General features: G+C 39.6%; 2 protein-coding genes across 3 annotated transcripts; both read right to left on the bottom strand.

Annotated features, from left to right (window-relative positions):
* Positions 1-197: 197 nt before the first annotated feature.
* Positions 198-3,547, bottom strand: LOC100825112 (PLASMODESMATA CALLOSE-BINDING PROTEIN 3). Its single transcript, XM_003572498.4, has 3 exons — positions 3,113-3,547; positions 1,281-1,314; positions 198-625 (listed from the first exon to the last, which is right to left on the bottom strand). Exons 1-3 carry the CDS (start codon positions 3,423-3,425, stop codon positions 451-453), a joined length of 522 nt encoding a protein of 173 aa, XP_003572546.1. The 5' UTR covers positions 3,426-3,547; the 3' UTR covers positions 198-450.
* A 3,824-nt stretch (positions 3,548-7,371) lies between these two features.
* On the bottom strand, positions 7,372-14,109 carry LOC100846738 (ethylene-responsive transcription factor-like protein At4g13040). 2 transcript variants are annotated; one of them, XM_024462042.1, is made up of 8 exons: positions 12,933-13,527; positions 12,764-12,852; positions 12,029-12,085; positions 9,833-9,933; positions 9,560-9,638; positions 8,987-9,167; positions 7,889-8,010; positions 7,372-7,791 (listed from the first exon to the last, which is right to left on the bottom strand). In XM_024462042.1, exons 3-8 carry the CDS (start codon positions 12,069-12,071, stop codon positions 7,667-7,669), a joined length of 651 nt encoding a protein of 216 aa, XP_024317810.1. In that variant the 5' UTR covers positions 12,072-12,085; positions 12,764-12,852; positions 12,933-13,527; the 3' UTR covers positions 7,372-7,666. The 2 variants fall into 2 exon arrangements, with proteins under 2 accessions (XP_024317810.1, XP_003574993.2); XM_003574945.4 differs by lacking the exons at positions 12,764-12,852; positions 12,933-13,527 and adding an exon at positions 13,803-14,109.
* Positions 14,110-14,621: the final 512 nt, after the last annotated feature.

Here is a 14,621-nt window from a genome sequence, read left to right as displayed (position 1 = left end):
ACCATAATGCGTTGACATGTATCAAGATGTATTTTGACGAAGTACTAACTATTCAAATTATGTACTCACTTTAATTACACAAATCATGATGTAGTCACCCTATTGTCCGTTAGCGCACTTTTTAGCCGAAGTGAATTAGCACTAAAATAGCATGTATACTCTCTTTAGTGCCAATGAGTACATCTATAAACGGCAGGTTCTGCAGCGCATCCTTGCAAAATAAATTAGGAAACATGAAACCGAGAACTCGAATTGTCGAAACAAGAAAGAACCGACTGAATGAATCAGCATAATCCAAATGAGTCTACCACTCTAGCCCTTTTGGCTTTGACCGGGTAGGTTACAGAAGCTACTACCAGAAAAAACGTACAAAACTGTGGCGGTTTCTTACATCTTTGACGCAGCAGCGCAATGTTCTACCGGAAACCTAACTACACAATCTATATCGTGTCACCACAACGGCAGGTGCAAATGCAGGAAACAGGACAGAGCCAGAGACAGGAAAGATGCCGCGGCGGCGGCGGCGGTGGCGTCAGCTCCGGCGCCGGAGTCGTCTGGGCCGAGGTCAGGATGGTGGTTGTTGTCTCGGGATTTAGGCGTGGATGTGCCTGGTAATCCGGCAGTGCTGCGCATACGAAGTCAACATGATCATCAGCCTCTTACTAAATTCTTTTCGGTTAATAATTTTCGCAAAAAAGGTTCTTGCAGTATTCTGTAACCTTATGGGGTAAAAATGATACTTTCTCCGTTCAACAAAGGATGTCTCAATTTTGATTAAATTTAAATCTATCTATGCACTAAGTAATGTCTAGATACATCTAAATTTTAACAAACTTGAGGCATCTTTTGTTGGACGGAGGGAGTAGTGCATTTGATATAGTTTAAGGCGAAAAGATTTTTGTAGACACAGAATAATTATATTATGTAAAATAAGTTATATGATGGACCTAATTAACATTAAAATCAAATATGCCATATTTTCACCCCCATGTTAAAAACTAAGTTTACATTCAAATTTAGTCAAAGTTGAGACATCTTTTGTTGGACGGAGAGAGTAAAATACATTTGAGAAAACACAAAAGCCTAACTGAACATCTCTTATTATTGTACATGTTATAGAAGAGAAAATTTTGGATCTATGAGAGCTATCCTATCATACGGTTTGAAAAATTGGTTTTGTTGCAAAGGCAAAAAAAAAAGGCTAAAAATTCCGCTTTGCTACTGGATGTATTCTTCCTGCAGTTCTACAAATTGAAACAATTACAAGATGATGCGTGTACCTTGGAGATGCAGGGTAGGTGCATGATCCATAACCTGAAAATGCAAGAAGAAATTGAATAAGTGTAAATGCGTAAGTCCTTCAGCTACAAGTATTCTGAAGAAGATAGCCCTGACAGCTTAATTAGTTCACAAACAAGATAAACTTTTTTTTGAGCTTCACAAACAAGATAAACTGGGCAACTAGATGGATGCATGTACACAATGAAGAACTGAGAGAGAGAGAGAGATCATTAAACATTTGCGAAATCGTTGACACTTAGAATCTTTTTAGAACTTTTAGAATACTCGCATGCTCAAATTGCAAAGGGGGTGCAAACTCCCCTGGCCCTATACACCAAACACTTACTTATGACAAAACAGGGCAGCTTATGATCAGGCACCAAAATCCAGTAATTTTATACACCAAACACCTACTTTGAAGACCTGTTGATAAGGGAGTAATAAAAATTCAGACGTCGAGCTAACAGGATCAGGCATGCGGCAACCCACGCTTATAGTTAAGCTTATGAACTCATTTTGGTTAGCTGTCTTGCTTAAACAGATCTCAATAACAACAGACCGAAAGGACAAAGGAAACCCACAAGAGAAAAAAAGAAGACAAAAGAAACCCACAAGATTTGTCCCCACATGCACATTTCTGTGGGAAATGCCAATCAACAGGCAAAACAAATTAACAAAACAAAAAAATCAAAGAGAAATTTTATGACACCTCACAAATGATCTTGGACCATCCAATTACGTTGATCTAATGGCCAGGGCGATCTGTTACCTTTTATTTACCACACCTTGTAGAGGGTAAGACGTCAATATGACCTTCTCAATAAGTTCTTTGCGTTGATTAGTAAGAGTTAAATGAAATATAGTTCGATCAATGTTTGATAATCTTTATGCTGTCTTGGTACAATATATTTACGGAATACAATTTTTGTACAAGTGTTTATGCATGCCGATGTACGAGCTAGCTACTATCTACACAGCGCCGACTATAAAAATCATATACACCCATCGAAATTCAATGTAATCCACTTAGTTGGCATGGTTATACAATTAAGCATTTGATGTGCTATTTTGGCAGGGTGCTATAAGACTGTTACGGAGTATAATTTTAGATGGAAGAATTAGTGCCTATATAATACATATCTTAGTAAATATGCCATCTGTTACCTTATCATAGCGTTTTGCATCACTACCAGAACTATCCTTCTCTACTACTATTGAAAACACATGAGTTGATCCAAAAGATCCTAGCCATCCAACCAGCTAAATTCAGCATCCCGCGCCGCTTCAAAGATGTATGATGTATATCACGTTTTTAATTACATTGGTATGTCCAACCTCCCATCTATGGAAATCCAATTGATTACAAATCAATCCATTTAATTTCAAATCACCACTAATTTGGTCAATCAATCATGGATGCCCTAGATTATTACAAATCACAGTCAATTATAGAAACCCTCAATTTAAAATTGCTCCAGTTATTTGGATAATTCTTTCCACCAATAGTTTTTCAAGCTACCTTACTAGGATTCCGCAACAAAGGGCAATCTCAAAGGTTCAAAAAAGAAAAGCATGCAACTATTTAGTAAATAGTGGCATCGATAGTAGTACTCCAGAACCGAATGCACAAAGCAAAAGAGACGCTCCGACTCCGAGACCAAGCGGAAAAAGCAAAAGCACGCAAGAAAAGAAAAGAAGAAGCATCAGACACAGGCACACAGTGCTAGACACAGCGGGAAACATAATCACGACGAAAAGAAACGAGAATCGACCGACGGAGCAGTGATAGCGAAGGAAGGAAGGAAGGAAGAAAACTAGTGTAGTTACTGACTGGGGTCGGTGAGCGTGACGGTGGCGGTGCCGGCGAAGTCGCAGGCGCCGGGGGCCTCGCGGGCGCGCTGGAAGACGGAGTTGAAGGCGTAGGAGGCGTGCGCGGCGAGGGTGTTTGGGAGGTAGCAGAGCCCGCTGGGCATGATGGGGGCGCAGTCGGCGCTGCCCGCGGGGCTGCACGCGTAGTCCAGCGCCCGCTGCAGCGTCTTCTCCGACGCGCCGCTCCGCGCGATGCACCACGCCGCGCCCGCCGGCCGCGCGCACCACGCCAGCACCAGCGCGCACGCCCAGGCGGCGACCCACAGCGGCCGCATGTGTGTGGTTTGAAGCCTGAGGCCCTGAAGGTGCGGCGGAAGAGAGCGCGCGGTGGTCGCTGGGAGGAGGATAGGTGCTCGGCTGCTCGCTAGCTGGGTATGGGAATATGGGAAAGGAAAGATGGTGGGAGCGGGAGGAGGATCTCCTTCTATCTCGGCCTCCTTGCAGAAGCTACCGTCTTTTCGTTTCTTTGCTTTCTGTGGTTTTCCGCGTGGCTTTTCTTTTTCTTTTTTTTTACACCATTTTCTTTTTCACTTCTTTTTAACCCGATGGTTATTTTGGTCTTTTGTCTGTGAGAAATGGGCTGCATATCCTGAACCGGGCACGTCAGGTATAATTAAAAATTCATTAAGTAATACTCTCTCCATTTATAATAAGTGTATTTCCTGCGTCCAACAAAAATGTCTCAAGTTTGTTAATATTTTGGATGTATCCAGATGTGATTTAGTATATATAGATGCATTCAAATTTAGTTAAAGTTGAGACATCCTTTGTTGGACGGAGGGAGTAGCTGATTTAGTACTCCCTCCTTTCAACAAAAAATGTCTCAAATTTGTCAAAATGTGGATGTATAGACATGGCTTACTGTATAGATGCATTCAAATTTACTTAAAGTTGATACATCCTTTATTGGACGGAGAAAGTACAGAGTATTTTTAAATCGCTATTACAATGCAAATCTAAAGCATGTGTCAACCAATAAATGAAAAAAAATGTCCTTGTTGCGTATGTACTTTCTTTAACCTAGCATAAGTTTTCATTAAAGGAATATGCCATTCTCCTTCTGGACATTTTATCCATCTTTACTGGACCCTGATTTTTGGAAAATCTTGTGCTAATTGTATGTACATGAGGAATTTGCTAATTATATTACATTTGGAGGCCATATTTTTCAAAACCACAAACTAGATTTTGTTTGGTGGTCACGAATGTAAATTACAGTAAGTGATAGTAAATATTGTCACAGAAAAGCATCCATATGTTTTGTGTAATTTTAAATTAGTGGTGTCGATATATAATTGAGCGTTACTATACAATTGATCGAAAACCTTTTAGATTAGTAGTGAGCAGTGACATGAGACTAATGGATTGATTTTTAATTAAACGAGAGTTTCTATAATTTATAGAAAACCATTTACATTAGCAGCGAGTGAAACTAATGGGATTAATTTGTAATTAGTTGGATTTTTATAATTGATGTAAGGGCCGTTGGGTATATGATAACGAAGTAACGAGCAGTTGGGTTTGTTCGATCGATCACATCGCAGTTCGCCGCTTTGCCAGATAACGAGCATGCTCGCGAGACTCATTAGTTCGACTCGTTAAGCTCGTTAGGGTTAGCGAGTTTCAGGAGATACTTTACTCGCCTAACGAGCCGAGTATCAAACGAGTCAAGCTACTCTCCGAGTAACGAGTAAAATGTCCAGGCCTAGGTATATCAATGTCATCAGTACGTAACTAAACATGTTGTACGACATCATAATCATTGAAACGGTATGTGATGTTGGATTTTGTAAAATTAAGAATTGTGTTGCATGTGTCAACTAATACATCAAAAACTATCCGTGAGAAAATTTCCAAACAACTAGAATAATTTTAAATTAGGGGGATTGAGTTGTAATTAACCGAGGGTCTACATAATTGATTGAAAAATTTCCAAACTAATCGTGATGTAAAACTAATGGGATTAATATGAAATGAATTGGGTTTCCATAATTAATGGGTCAGGATCGTTGGGCAGTAGTGGATAATTAAAACATGTTATATATCATACTCCTATATCATTAAAACGACATGGAGTATTGGAGGATTGCTGAGATCTTTTGGATGTTGCATGACTCATGCTTTTAATAATAGTAATAACTTTGCACTTGCAATGCACGTCTCGATTAATAAGAACAGTCCGGTACATTGGTTGCACAAGAAATATTAGAAATTATGTGTCATAATTGTTACCATCTTACACACAAAAAAGGAGAAATTTACACGAACTGAAGTCATACAATGGTCTATTCTAAATCATAATTCCATCACAAAATTATTCACCTTGCAACTACTCCTTATTGTACTAAGAAATTGTGTACATTAACCCTTCTGTTCCAATCTATGATACTCCCTCTTTCCAACAAAAGATGCATGTCTCAACTTTGACCAAATTTGAATGCATCTATGCACTAAGTCATATATAGATACATCCAAATTTTGAAAAACTTGAGACATCTTTTGTTGGACGGAGGGAGTATGATTTTTGGTCAGCGCGGTAGTCAATTAACCCCTCCTTGCTGCTCAAAAGACTGCTTTCTTCAATTCAGAGAGAGAGAGAGAGAGATTGAACCATAGTTGAGATTGAAGCAAGAGTCGCATTCCTAGCCAAGCTTTTGAGACTTCTTACTCTTGATGGGATTGGCATCCCTAGACGGCTAGGAGTCGCTTGGTAGCCTCCTAAGATTGTGGAGTCGCCTCAAAAGGTTTGTGAAGGTTGGAGATTACCTTCGAAGGAGCAGCTCTACCCGGAGTGATTGAGCCATGGACTTTGTGTCCTAGGCTCAAGGATAACAAGGTGGATATGGTTTGTGGTCTTTTGTAACCAAACTTCTCCGATGAAGGCGTAGAGTCGTGACAATGATTTAAACTCTGGGAACAAATATTCGTTGCGTGCTGACTTCTTTACTTGCTCCACTTTTACTTCACTAATTTTGCTTAACTTGCTTCATTAATGTTTAGCTCCATCCTGCTTAATTCACTGGTTCATTCCTTAAAATAATTATAGTTTGGTAGAGATTTGATAATCGCCTATTCATCCCCCCTCTAGTAGATTCGCTTGGTCCTTTCACATGAAGAGGAAGAACCGAGAGCTTGGCAGATATATATATAAAGGGAGGATAAGCAACACCTTGTCTTCTTGTATGGGCGGGGTGCATATGTTGGGTTGTGGAAGGAGATTCGCAACATGAAAGACGGAGATATAGTATGTGCATGGAAGTCATCGGAGAAGGGGGGATGAGAGGAACACGACAAGCCAAGGACGATTATTTGTCAGTTTGAAGGTCATTTCAAGTTAAATTTGATGGACAGTGACGAGTAAGCTAACAAATTAGTATGTTTTACTGCATTCATGTGCAAACACAAACAAATATGATGTATATTTTATCTAGAGTTAATAGGCATGCAAACAAACTCAACAAATAATAGATACAGTGCATATAATGACATTGTTATTCTATGATCTCGAACAATTTATCGTGTCGGCCAAGCGCCAAGTGCAACAAGAAAAAGTGGAGAGCGTTGTAGAGTAGGACAGAGCCACAGGTAAAGCCAGCCATTGAAGCCAATAGCCAACTGATGTCGTTATTGTTCCTTTTCTGCCGTGGTTTGAGAAGATCCAAGTGCCTATTGGCAATCGAACATTTGTCATATGCATAATTTGCTTATACCGTAGCAACATTCGGGTACTTTCTTAGCATTATTAACTCAACAATAGTTGCTTGCATTACAAAACCTAATCAACAAAATCCATGGACAAATTTATTTCTTACTTTTTACGTAAAATGGTGTAAGAGTATCCTACTTCATATATATCACTCCCTCCGAATCATATTATTGTCGCTGAATTAGTACTAAGTCAAAGACAACTAATATGGATCCAAGGGAGTAATACAAATTATGTACAAAAGAGAAAAATGAAAATATTTGTAGCGCTGTTGAGCTGGAAGTTGGGATTGTTTTCCAAAAAAAATTATGAGACACTGACTCATTCATGATTTGAATGCACGCATGCAATTCAGAACGGAGGCTATAGCCGTCGCGCTAGCGTGCTAGTTCGCGGTCGCGGGGTCGCGCGCGTTATTGCCGTCATTGCAATGCTAAAAATTCCAATGACACGCAATACAAATATATGCGTCAGTTCCTCAATAAAAGAAAAGATATCGGAAAGGGAATGTAATATTCAACTGAACCAAGGCAATTGCAGTACTGAATTTATGTAGGATAGAACATACGGCGAACCAGTTACATCATGGGCAACATCATATGAAGTAAATTTGAGGTAAACCTATCGAAAGATATACACAGTTCTCCGATGGGTGTTCATGACTGCTCAGCGGAATTTGTTCCTATAATTGACCATCTCCAATTTTTATTTGAGATGGCATGATTATCTAACCTTTATCAGACCACCAGGGGGCCTTATGCACATGAATTTAAATTTGTTTTTTTTGGGTGTTCATGACCTGGCGGCGATCTAGGATGCTGATGTCTCAACATCTCCATCATCAGAATGCGAAGACCCACCACCATTGACCATCTCAGTATCTCCTATGAACAGGTCCCCCTTGTTACGCCTCAGTGACCCAACCTTTCTTTGTTCTAGAGAAAGAAAAAGAAACACGAATTATGCTATATGCAATTAAAGTCATGTCGCCAACAAGTAATGATTGCCAAACCACTTCATATTGCGTCTTACTTTTGCTGTTTATGGTGTTGCGCGTCATTGCCAAGAAGTCATCCCATGTGTACTTCTCCAGTTCGCTCTTCTCTTCCTCAGAAAGTTCAAAATTTGGCTCCCTTCCACACATAAAAGCAGCCCTGCACAGAGAAATCTTGTCTTAGGCTCATTTGGTCTAAACATACCACTAGAACAAAATTAAGAATCAAGAGTGCTGAAGTCAGAGGAGACATGGCTGCTATTAGGTTTCCTACCTATTTTCTAAATAAAAAAATGGGTTTTCCTACAAAGCATTGTAATAATTGAGACTAGTACTTGCAACTCCAGCGCAAGGACAAAAATATTTAGGGAGCTTTCCTAGCGTTCATAATCAAGCTTCTTGTTGTCAAAAGCATCAGGCAAGCATTGAAAACATTATGCATACATTCTTCTAAGTCAGCCTGCTTTTCTGTAGACAAACTTATAGTGCCTGCATGCCAGAATGCCAAACAAACATAAAGTGGGGTTCACCTTGGGCACTGGATAGTTACGATCTACCATATTAATGCTGTCTAACCATTATACTAATAAAACATTCCATTCGATACAACTAAACATATGTTATATAGAAAGTATATTACTCCCTCCGTTCCAAAATGTACGGCGTATAACTTTTGTTGATTGTTAAACTTCCTAAAATTTGACGAAACTTCTAGCAAAAAATATCAGCATACAGTGCCAAACCAACATACTATGAAATTATATTTCACAATGTGTCTAATGATCTTCATTTGACAGTGTGGATGTTGATATCTTTTGTTATAAGGTTGGTCAAACTTAGAAAGTTTGAAAATCAATAAAAGTTATACGCCCTACATTTTGGAACAGAGGGAGTAGTTTGTACAAGGTAATCCTAAAATATCTTGCTCTGATTACCACCCATGACATGCATATTCATGCTAATGATATTAGATTGTATTGGAAAAGGTATCCATGTTGAAATAAAATCAATAGTACCAGTAGACACTCTTTACAGAAGTAAGATGGAACTGTCATAAACTCATAATCATAAATAAGTATGTTGATGCAAATAACATAATCATGCATATGTACAGTAAAACATAATCCAGCTAATACCTATCATATAGCCGGGCTGCTTCATCCTGTGTTCCAACAGTTCCCAAGTGAATTTGTTTCTTGTCAACTTTTATAGCAGCTTGCCATTTCATGTTTTTGAAATAGACCCCTCTCTTTATACATGGCTCTTGGTCCACATACTGCTTTCTTCTATGTCGTTTTCTGCGCTTAATCTCCTTGCCTAAAATCACAAGATAAAACGAGTAAATAATGTACTGATCAGCTGTACTGTATTCTCTGATGTCCAATGAAAACGCTGTGGATTCATTAGCAAGGATGAATGTGGTTTCTTAAAACATAAATCATGGTGGGCGAATAATTTAGAGTAAAGCTTCCCAAGTCACACAGTCAAGTAACTAAGCAGATATAACTTCTAATATTCAACCAATATTAGACAAAGAAAGTCAAACATGAGTATGCTTTCTCCTGAAGCTAAGAAATTTAGTTAGACTGTAAAATGTCTTTTTTGACAAGGAGAAAGCAACAATATCATCATCATCATCATCATCAGCTTAATACTCATATTGCAAACTTTATACGCATAAAGGAAAAATATGCAATAATAATACGAACCTGGATAGTATTGGTTTTTCTCTTCCTTCAAAGAGTCAGAACCATTTGAAGATTCTGGGAGTACATCAGAAGCCTCGGTCTACGACGAAAAAGTTTTTTATTAAGAAAAGATTGCAAACAAAAATATTTAATAGAATTGAAACCACTAAAAAATAAATCAAGATATGAACAGAACATAAGTAAGGAGATAGCACAGGAAGCGACTACTAATGTGCCACTATAGCAGCTCATCATCTTTAAAAAATACAACGAACACCCAGGTGTTAAACTTACCAAGGGCAGTGGGTGCACACTCAACGGATTTACATTTGAGTGTGCAGCTTCCACATGTTTTTCATTCTCAACGGGCTTAGGAAGATCAACTGAATCTTTGCCTGAAACAAAAGCTCAACTGATGTAACTGGTGAAAATATAACAGACATGCTGAGTTCATTGATCTATAGCTTGTTATGTACTGTAAATGATTCCACATTGTCCCAAGGCATGCAGAACGTGACCTATGAGGGCATAAGCAGCCAGTCAAATGGAAGGCCAGATGGATTGGCTGCTTCCTTATGCAGTAGCAAGGTAGGTCAGAGACACCCTTGTGAAAAGTCAACTGCTCGCAACACCATGGACAAATAAGCTAGCTCGGACACGCAAAAAAATTGAACAAATTAGCTAGATCAGACTTGCCACAACTTTCAACAAATAAGCGAGCTAGCATATGCCCCAATCCTAAAAGGTCCCTAACATTCGCTAGATCACTAAGGTACTCGGGTGAGCCCCATTTGACAGAATGGACATCCATAGTTAAACCTGTAGTACCGTGTTCAATTTCTGTAATATATGGTCGGAGGAGTTTTTGCGTACAAAAAGTGCAAGCTGCCACTTTTACACGAACAAGGTGCATAGTTCAATTTACTATTTAAACAAAGTTGATATTTTTTAACCCAAAAGGAACACTTGCATACATCACCAGAGAACTACGAAACAGAATGCTAAGCTTTTCCTTGTCAATTTCCACATTCAGTTTTGGAAATATTACGATAAGCATACCTGTTAACAGTGAAACATTTAATCTAGTTCCATTGCCACCGTGTAAACATGGAACCAAACATGTCCCTTCCTAATTATGGTAGCAAAAGGTCAGTATTACCAGTTCCCACCAAAATTGTTTCTAACTGACATTCTTTGTACGAGCTCTTTTACGGTGCCCCGGAACAAACATGGGTCGTTCATTTTCTCCAATCTAACAGTTAGTCTTACGTGGTACTCTACTACAGGTCTTAGGGAGTACTTCCAAAAACCGAGCAACTTGATGTTAGGGAACCGTAATCCTAGTATAATCTAGTGTTTGATCATAAAAACAACAACTTTGGAATAGACTAGGAAATATTATTGTTAAAAGAAAAGAATCACGAAATCTTGCTCGTTTGAGTGTGAACACAGAAATACATTAAAAAAAGAATATAATCCGTTCCATGGTAAACCCTAATTAATCTCCAATACCATGTTGGGCTCCACCGGTGTGATGAACAAGCACGTAATTGCTAATTGCCAGATGCTAGAGAACTGGAAGTGCACAGGCAAACTGACGAGCACGCAGGCATGCAGCACGGTCTGGCTCAGGATTTGAGCACCACGAGGGCCAGCTGGGAGGCCTCGCCGGCAACAAATGCGCCTAGTTTCTGTGGGTGCAGATATGGCAGCACATGTGATATTGTGATGGAGAGAGGAGAAAGGACGCGGTTTGTGCATGATCAGGGACGCACACGGCAGTGTGTACTTGATCGGAAACTCAGGAGGGGAATACATCTAATCCAAATGTGAACTTGCATTAACAAGACAAAAATAATCAAAAGTACCTTTTAAATGGATGGTTAGCTTTGGTCGGTACTCCCTCCTTTACCTATAGAGTACCGGGATACCGTAAAAACCCTACTTTGTACCGGCAGAAACTAATTCGCAACTAAACTCCCCACTCCATGCTCCCCAAACATTTGATCGCCCATTGACTACTCGTACCACCGTCTTCAGTGTCTAGAACTACTCAATCCTACTAACAGGACTTCTGCCAAAAAAAAAAAACTATCCTACTAACAGCCCTGGAGCAACCTACTACATGTATGTGAGGAATTACAATACCCTTTGATAATTAAGTATGTTTCATAGGAGTACTTTATGTACTAAAAAACAAATTAGAGCATGCTACCCGATGTACAATATATTTATAATCTGCAGGATGCATACTATTACATGTTTTGCTTTCTTTTGCATCTAGAACACTATGCCACATAGGATATACCAAAAGGTTTAATTTCAAGAGCAGGCGGGAATGAAACTGATCAGTATGACCAAAAGATACAGTTTGCTCGCGCATATACATAAAACTGAAAATATTTACACATTTTCACAAAATAAATCATTAGAAAATTCTTTACAACCTATCAGCAAGATTTTCAAGGTATTACAATGAATTCATCTTACCAGAACAAAGCCCCAATAGTCGACGTCTCCTCAAACTAACCATACTTGAACTGCCACCTGCAATAGGGTCACAAATATGAGGATATGCTAGACAAATTGAAGTCGCTAGTACATAATTGGTTAAGCAAACAGTATTAAGTTAAAAATGTAAACTTTGAGAAAGCAAGATGTGCGGTGTAAGGACACGCTATGCTATATTTACAAATTTGATTTATTGTACTAACTGATGGGCATAATTATTTCTTTCTCATAAATAATAATATCATACATGTTCAAAAAAGAAACATGCTGATAATTGATTATTTGTTCAATACCTCCATAGACGTCACGTAAAAATACATGTAGTACACACACAGTGAGCAATGAAATTCAGATCCTTCAAGAAATAATAAGGTTTATCTCAAAGAAGAAAAACAGGTGACTCCAGTCAGACAGAAAAACAGCCACGGTGCCCAGAAATGGAGTAGCGAAATCTTATCAGCCAAGTTGCTGAAACAATAATCATGTGTCAAATCTGTTCCATCGAGTAGCTCACTCCATCATGCATCTGGTAAGCACTCTACCATCATAATAATAGATCGCTTAGTCACCTCAGACACATGTGGTGCAGAAGACCACACTCATCTCTTAGCTAGTATCATAAGCTACTAATAAATAAAACTGAACCTATAGGGCCCAATCGTCGTACTATTGAAAATATTGTCATGGTAAGAACAATAATTAAGAAACTCATACGAGTTATCTTCAATCCCTCAGCACAGAAAACACCGGTCCTCAAATCAAATACCCACTTTCACAAAGCACACAACTTCAACTGGAGCATTCTGAAACGCACAGAAATGGAGACTTGTGAGGAGAAAACTCCAATAAGAATGATGCCAATTGACCAATTTTCCAACACGACCTCCAATCGACTGTGTTATCTGACAGAAGTTCCACTCCTATGATCCCCTCACGTGGAGGCACAAGCTTTAAAGCTCAGAAACCACTCAAAGTAGAAACCGATGTCACTGCAGCAGTTACCATAACTGACCAAGCACACTTGACTCTAGGGCCTACAGAATCCTGCTAAACATCTGGCATCCAAGAATTACAGAATTTCCTAACAGTGAAAACGTACAAATAAAAACAATCATAATTGATCGCATATTACCTTAGCCTGAATTTCGACTTGAAATGAAAGTACAGATAAAGAGAATTGCAGAACCTATTATCAAACCGAGAACTGCAAACCCAATACTTACTCTCAAAACAAAAAAAAATTAGCCACAACTATCATTACATCAATCAATGCAATTCTACCTGATCCTCATGCCGCGGTTCCTGATTACGCCTAGCACCATCAACCCGACGAGAAAACCATAACAGACCAGTCAATCGCAAATAGAAGCAGAGCGGGTGGCCAGAGGCCTCGCCCAACGACCCCAGAAATGAATCGACGAAACCAAAGAACCCCTGAAGAACACGAGAATTTTGTCCACAAGTCTCCGGCCCCCCACCAGACACGTCCCCAACCACCGCCACCTTCCAATCCAAACCCGTCACAAGAACTCAACCGGCAAGAACACAGAACACAGAATTATACTAGAGCACAAGCCAGGCATCGCCGTACCCACGAACGGGCGGAAACAAGAGAGCCCCGTCCAATCCTACTACACATAAACACGGCCTGTAATTCAAAGAAGAACCACGAAGGGGGCGCCCGTGGGCGGCCAGAACGAATGCAGAACGACGTTGGATAGACGGGAGCAAGGACGATGGCGCGTGTACGTACCGGCGTCGTCGGCCGGCGGCGGCGGCGGCAGCAGGAGAAAGCAGCCGAAAGACGGAGAGGACGACAGAGGGCCGAGAGACGAGGGGAGGAAAAAAGAAGTTGGTAAGAGAAGTTGGCGAGGGATACAAAGAGGGTGGCTCACATCTACCACCTTTGCTTTGTTCCTGTTGCCTCTTGCTGCTGCGACGACTCTTATCTCTCGCTCCTTCTCCTCCCGTCCTGTTATTAATCGCTGGGGATTTCTTTCCTTTTTTATTGTTTTTTGTGAAGGGGATTGGTGACGTATCGCCATAGCGTTCCATCGGTTCCCTTTTGGTTTCTTGCCAAGTGACGCGTTCCGGCGTTTGCCTCTGCTGCTGCTGCGGAAGGACTGAGGAGTGGACTTTTCGCGGTCAATGCTCGGTGTGGGTGACCCTGGCATAGAATTTTTTATTTTATTTTTTATTTTCTTTTTAGGAAGGAAACGGCACCGGCACGTACGGGTTGCCAAATGGTAGCAGCATTTAATTTCCTCATGTTTATATGATCTTACGAGATACTATGCTATAAATATGAAATTAATTCTTTTTATGTATTTCATAATCACTTGCCTCAGTATGATCTTACTGCATTTACAAATATTCATTGCAATTAATGTTGCATGTGCAGTCCATATATTTTGATATTTTCTTACTACTAGAAAATGCAACCGTAAAAGAAAATACTTGCTTTTTTTGCCAAAAATAAAATAAATTACTTACAAGCACACACGTTTTTTAGAAATAAAATAGTTTTGTTATTAATAAAAGTCATTATAATAAACCCTAACCGACACACAAG

This window comes from Brachypodium distachyon, chromosome 3 (genome assembly GCF_000005505.3).
Source record: "Brachypodium distachyon strain Bd21 chromosome 3, Brachypodium_distachyon_v3.0, whole genome shotgun sequence".
NCBI classification, from domain to species: Eukaryota; Viridiplantae; Streptophyta; class Magnoliopsida; order Poales; family Poaceae; genus Brachypodium; species Brachypodium distachyon.
The sequence above is the reverse complement of the archived record's forward strand: the minus strand, read 5'-3'. Positions and strand labels throughout refer to the sequence as shown.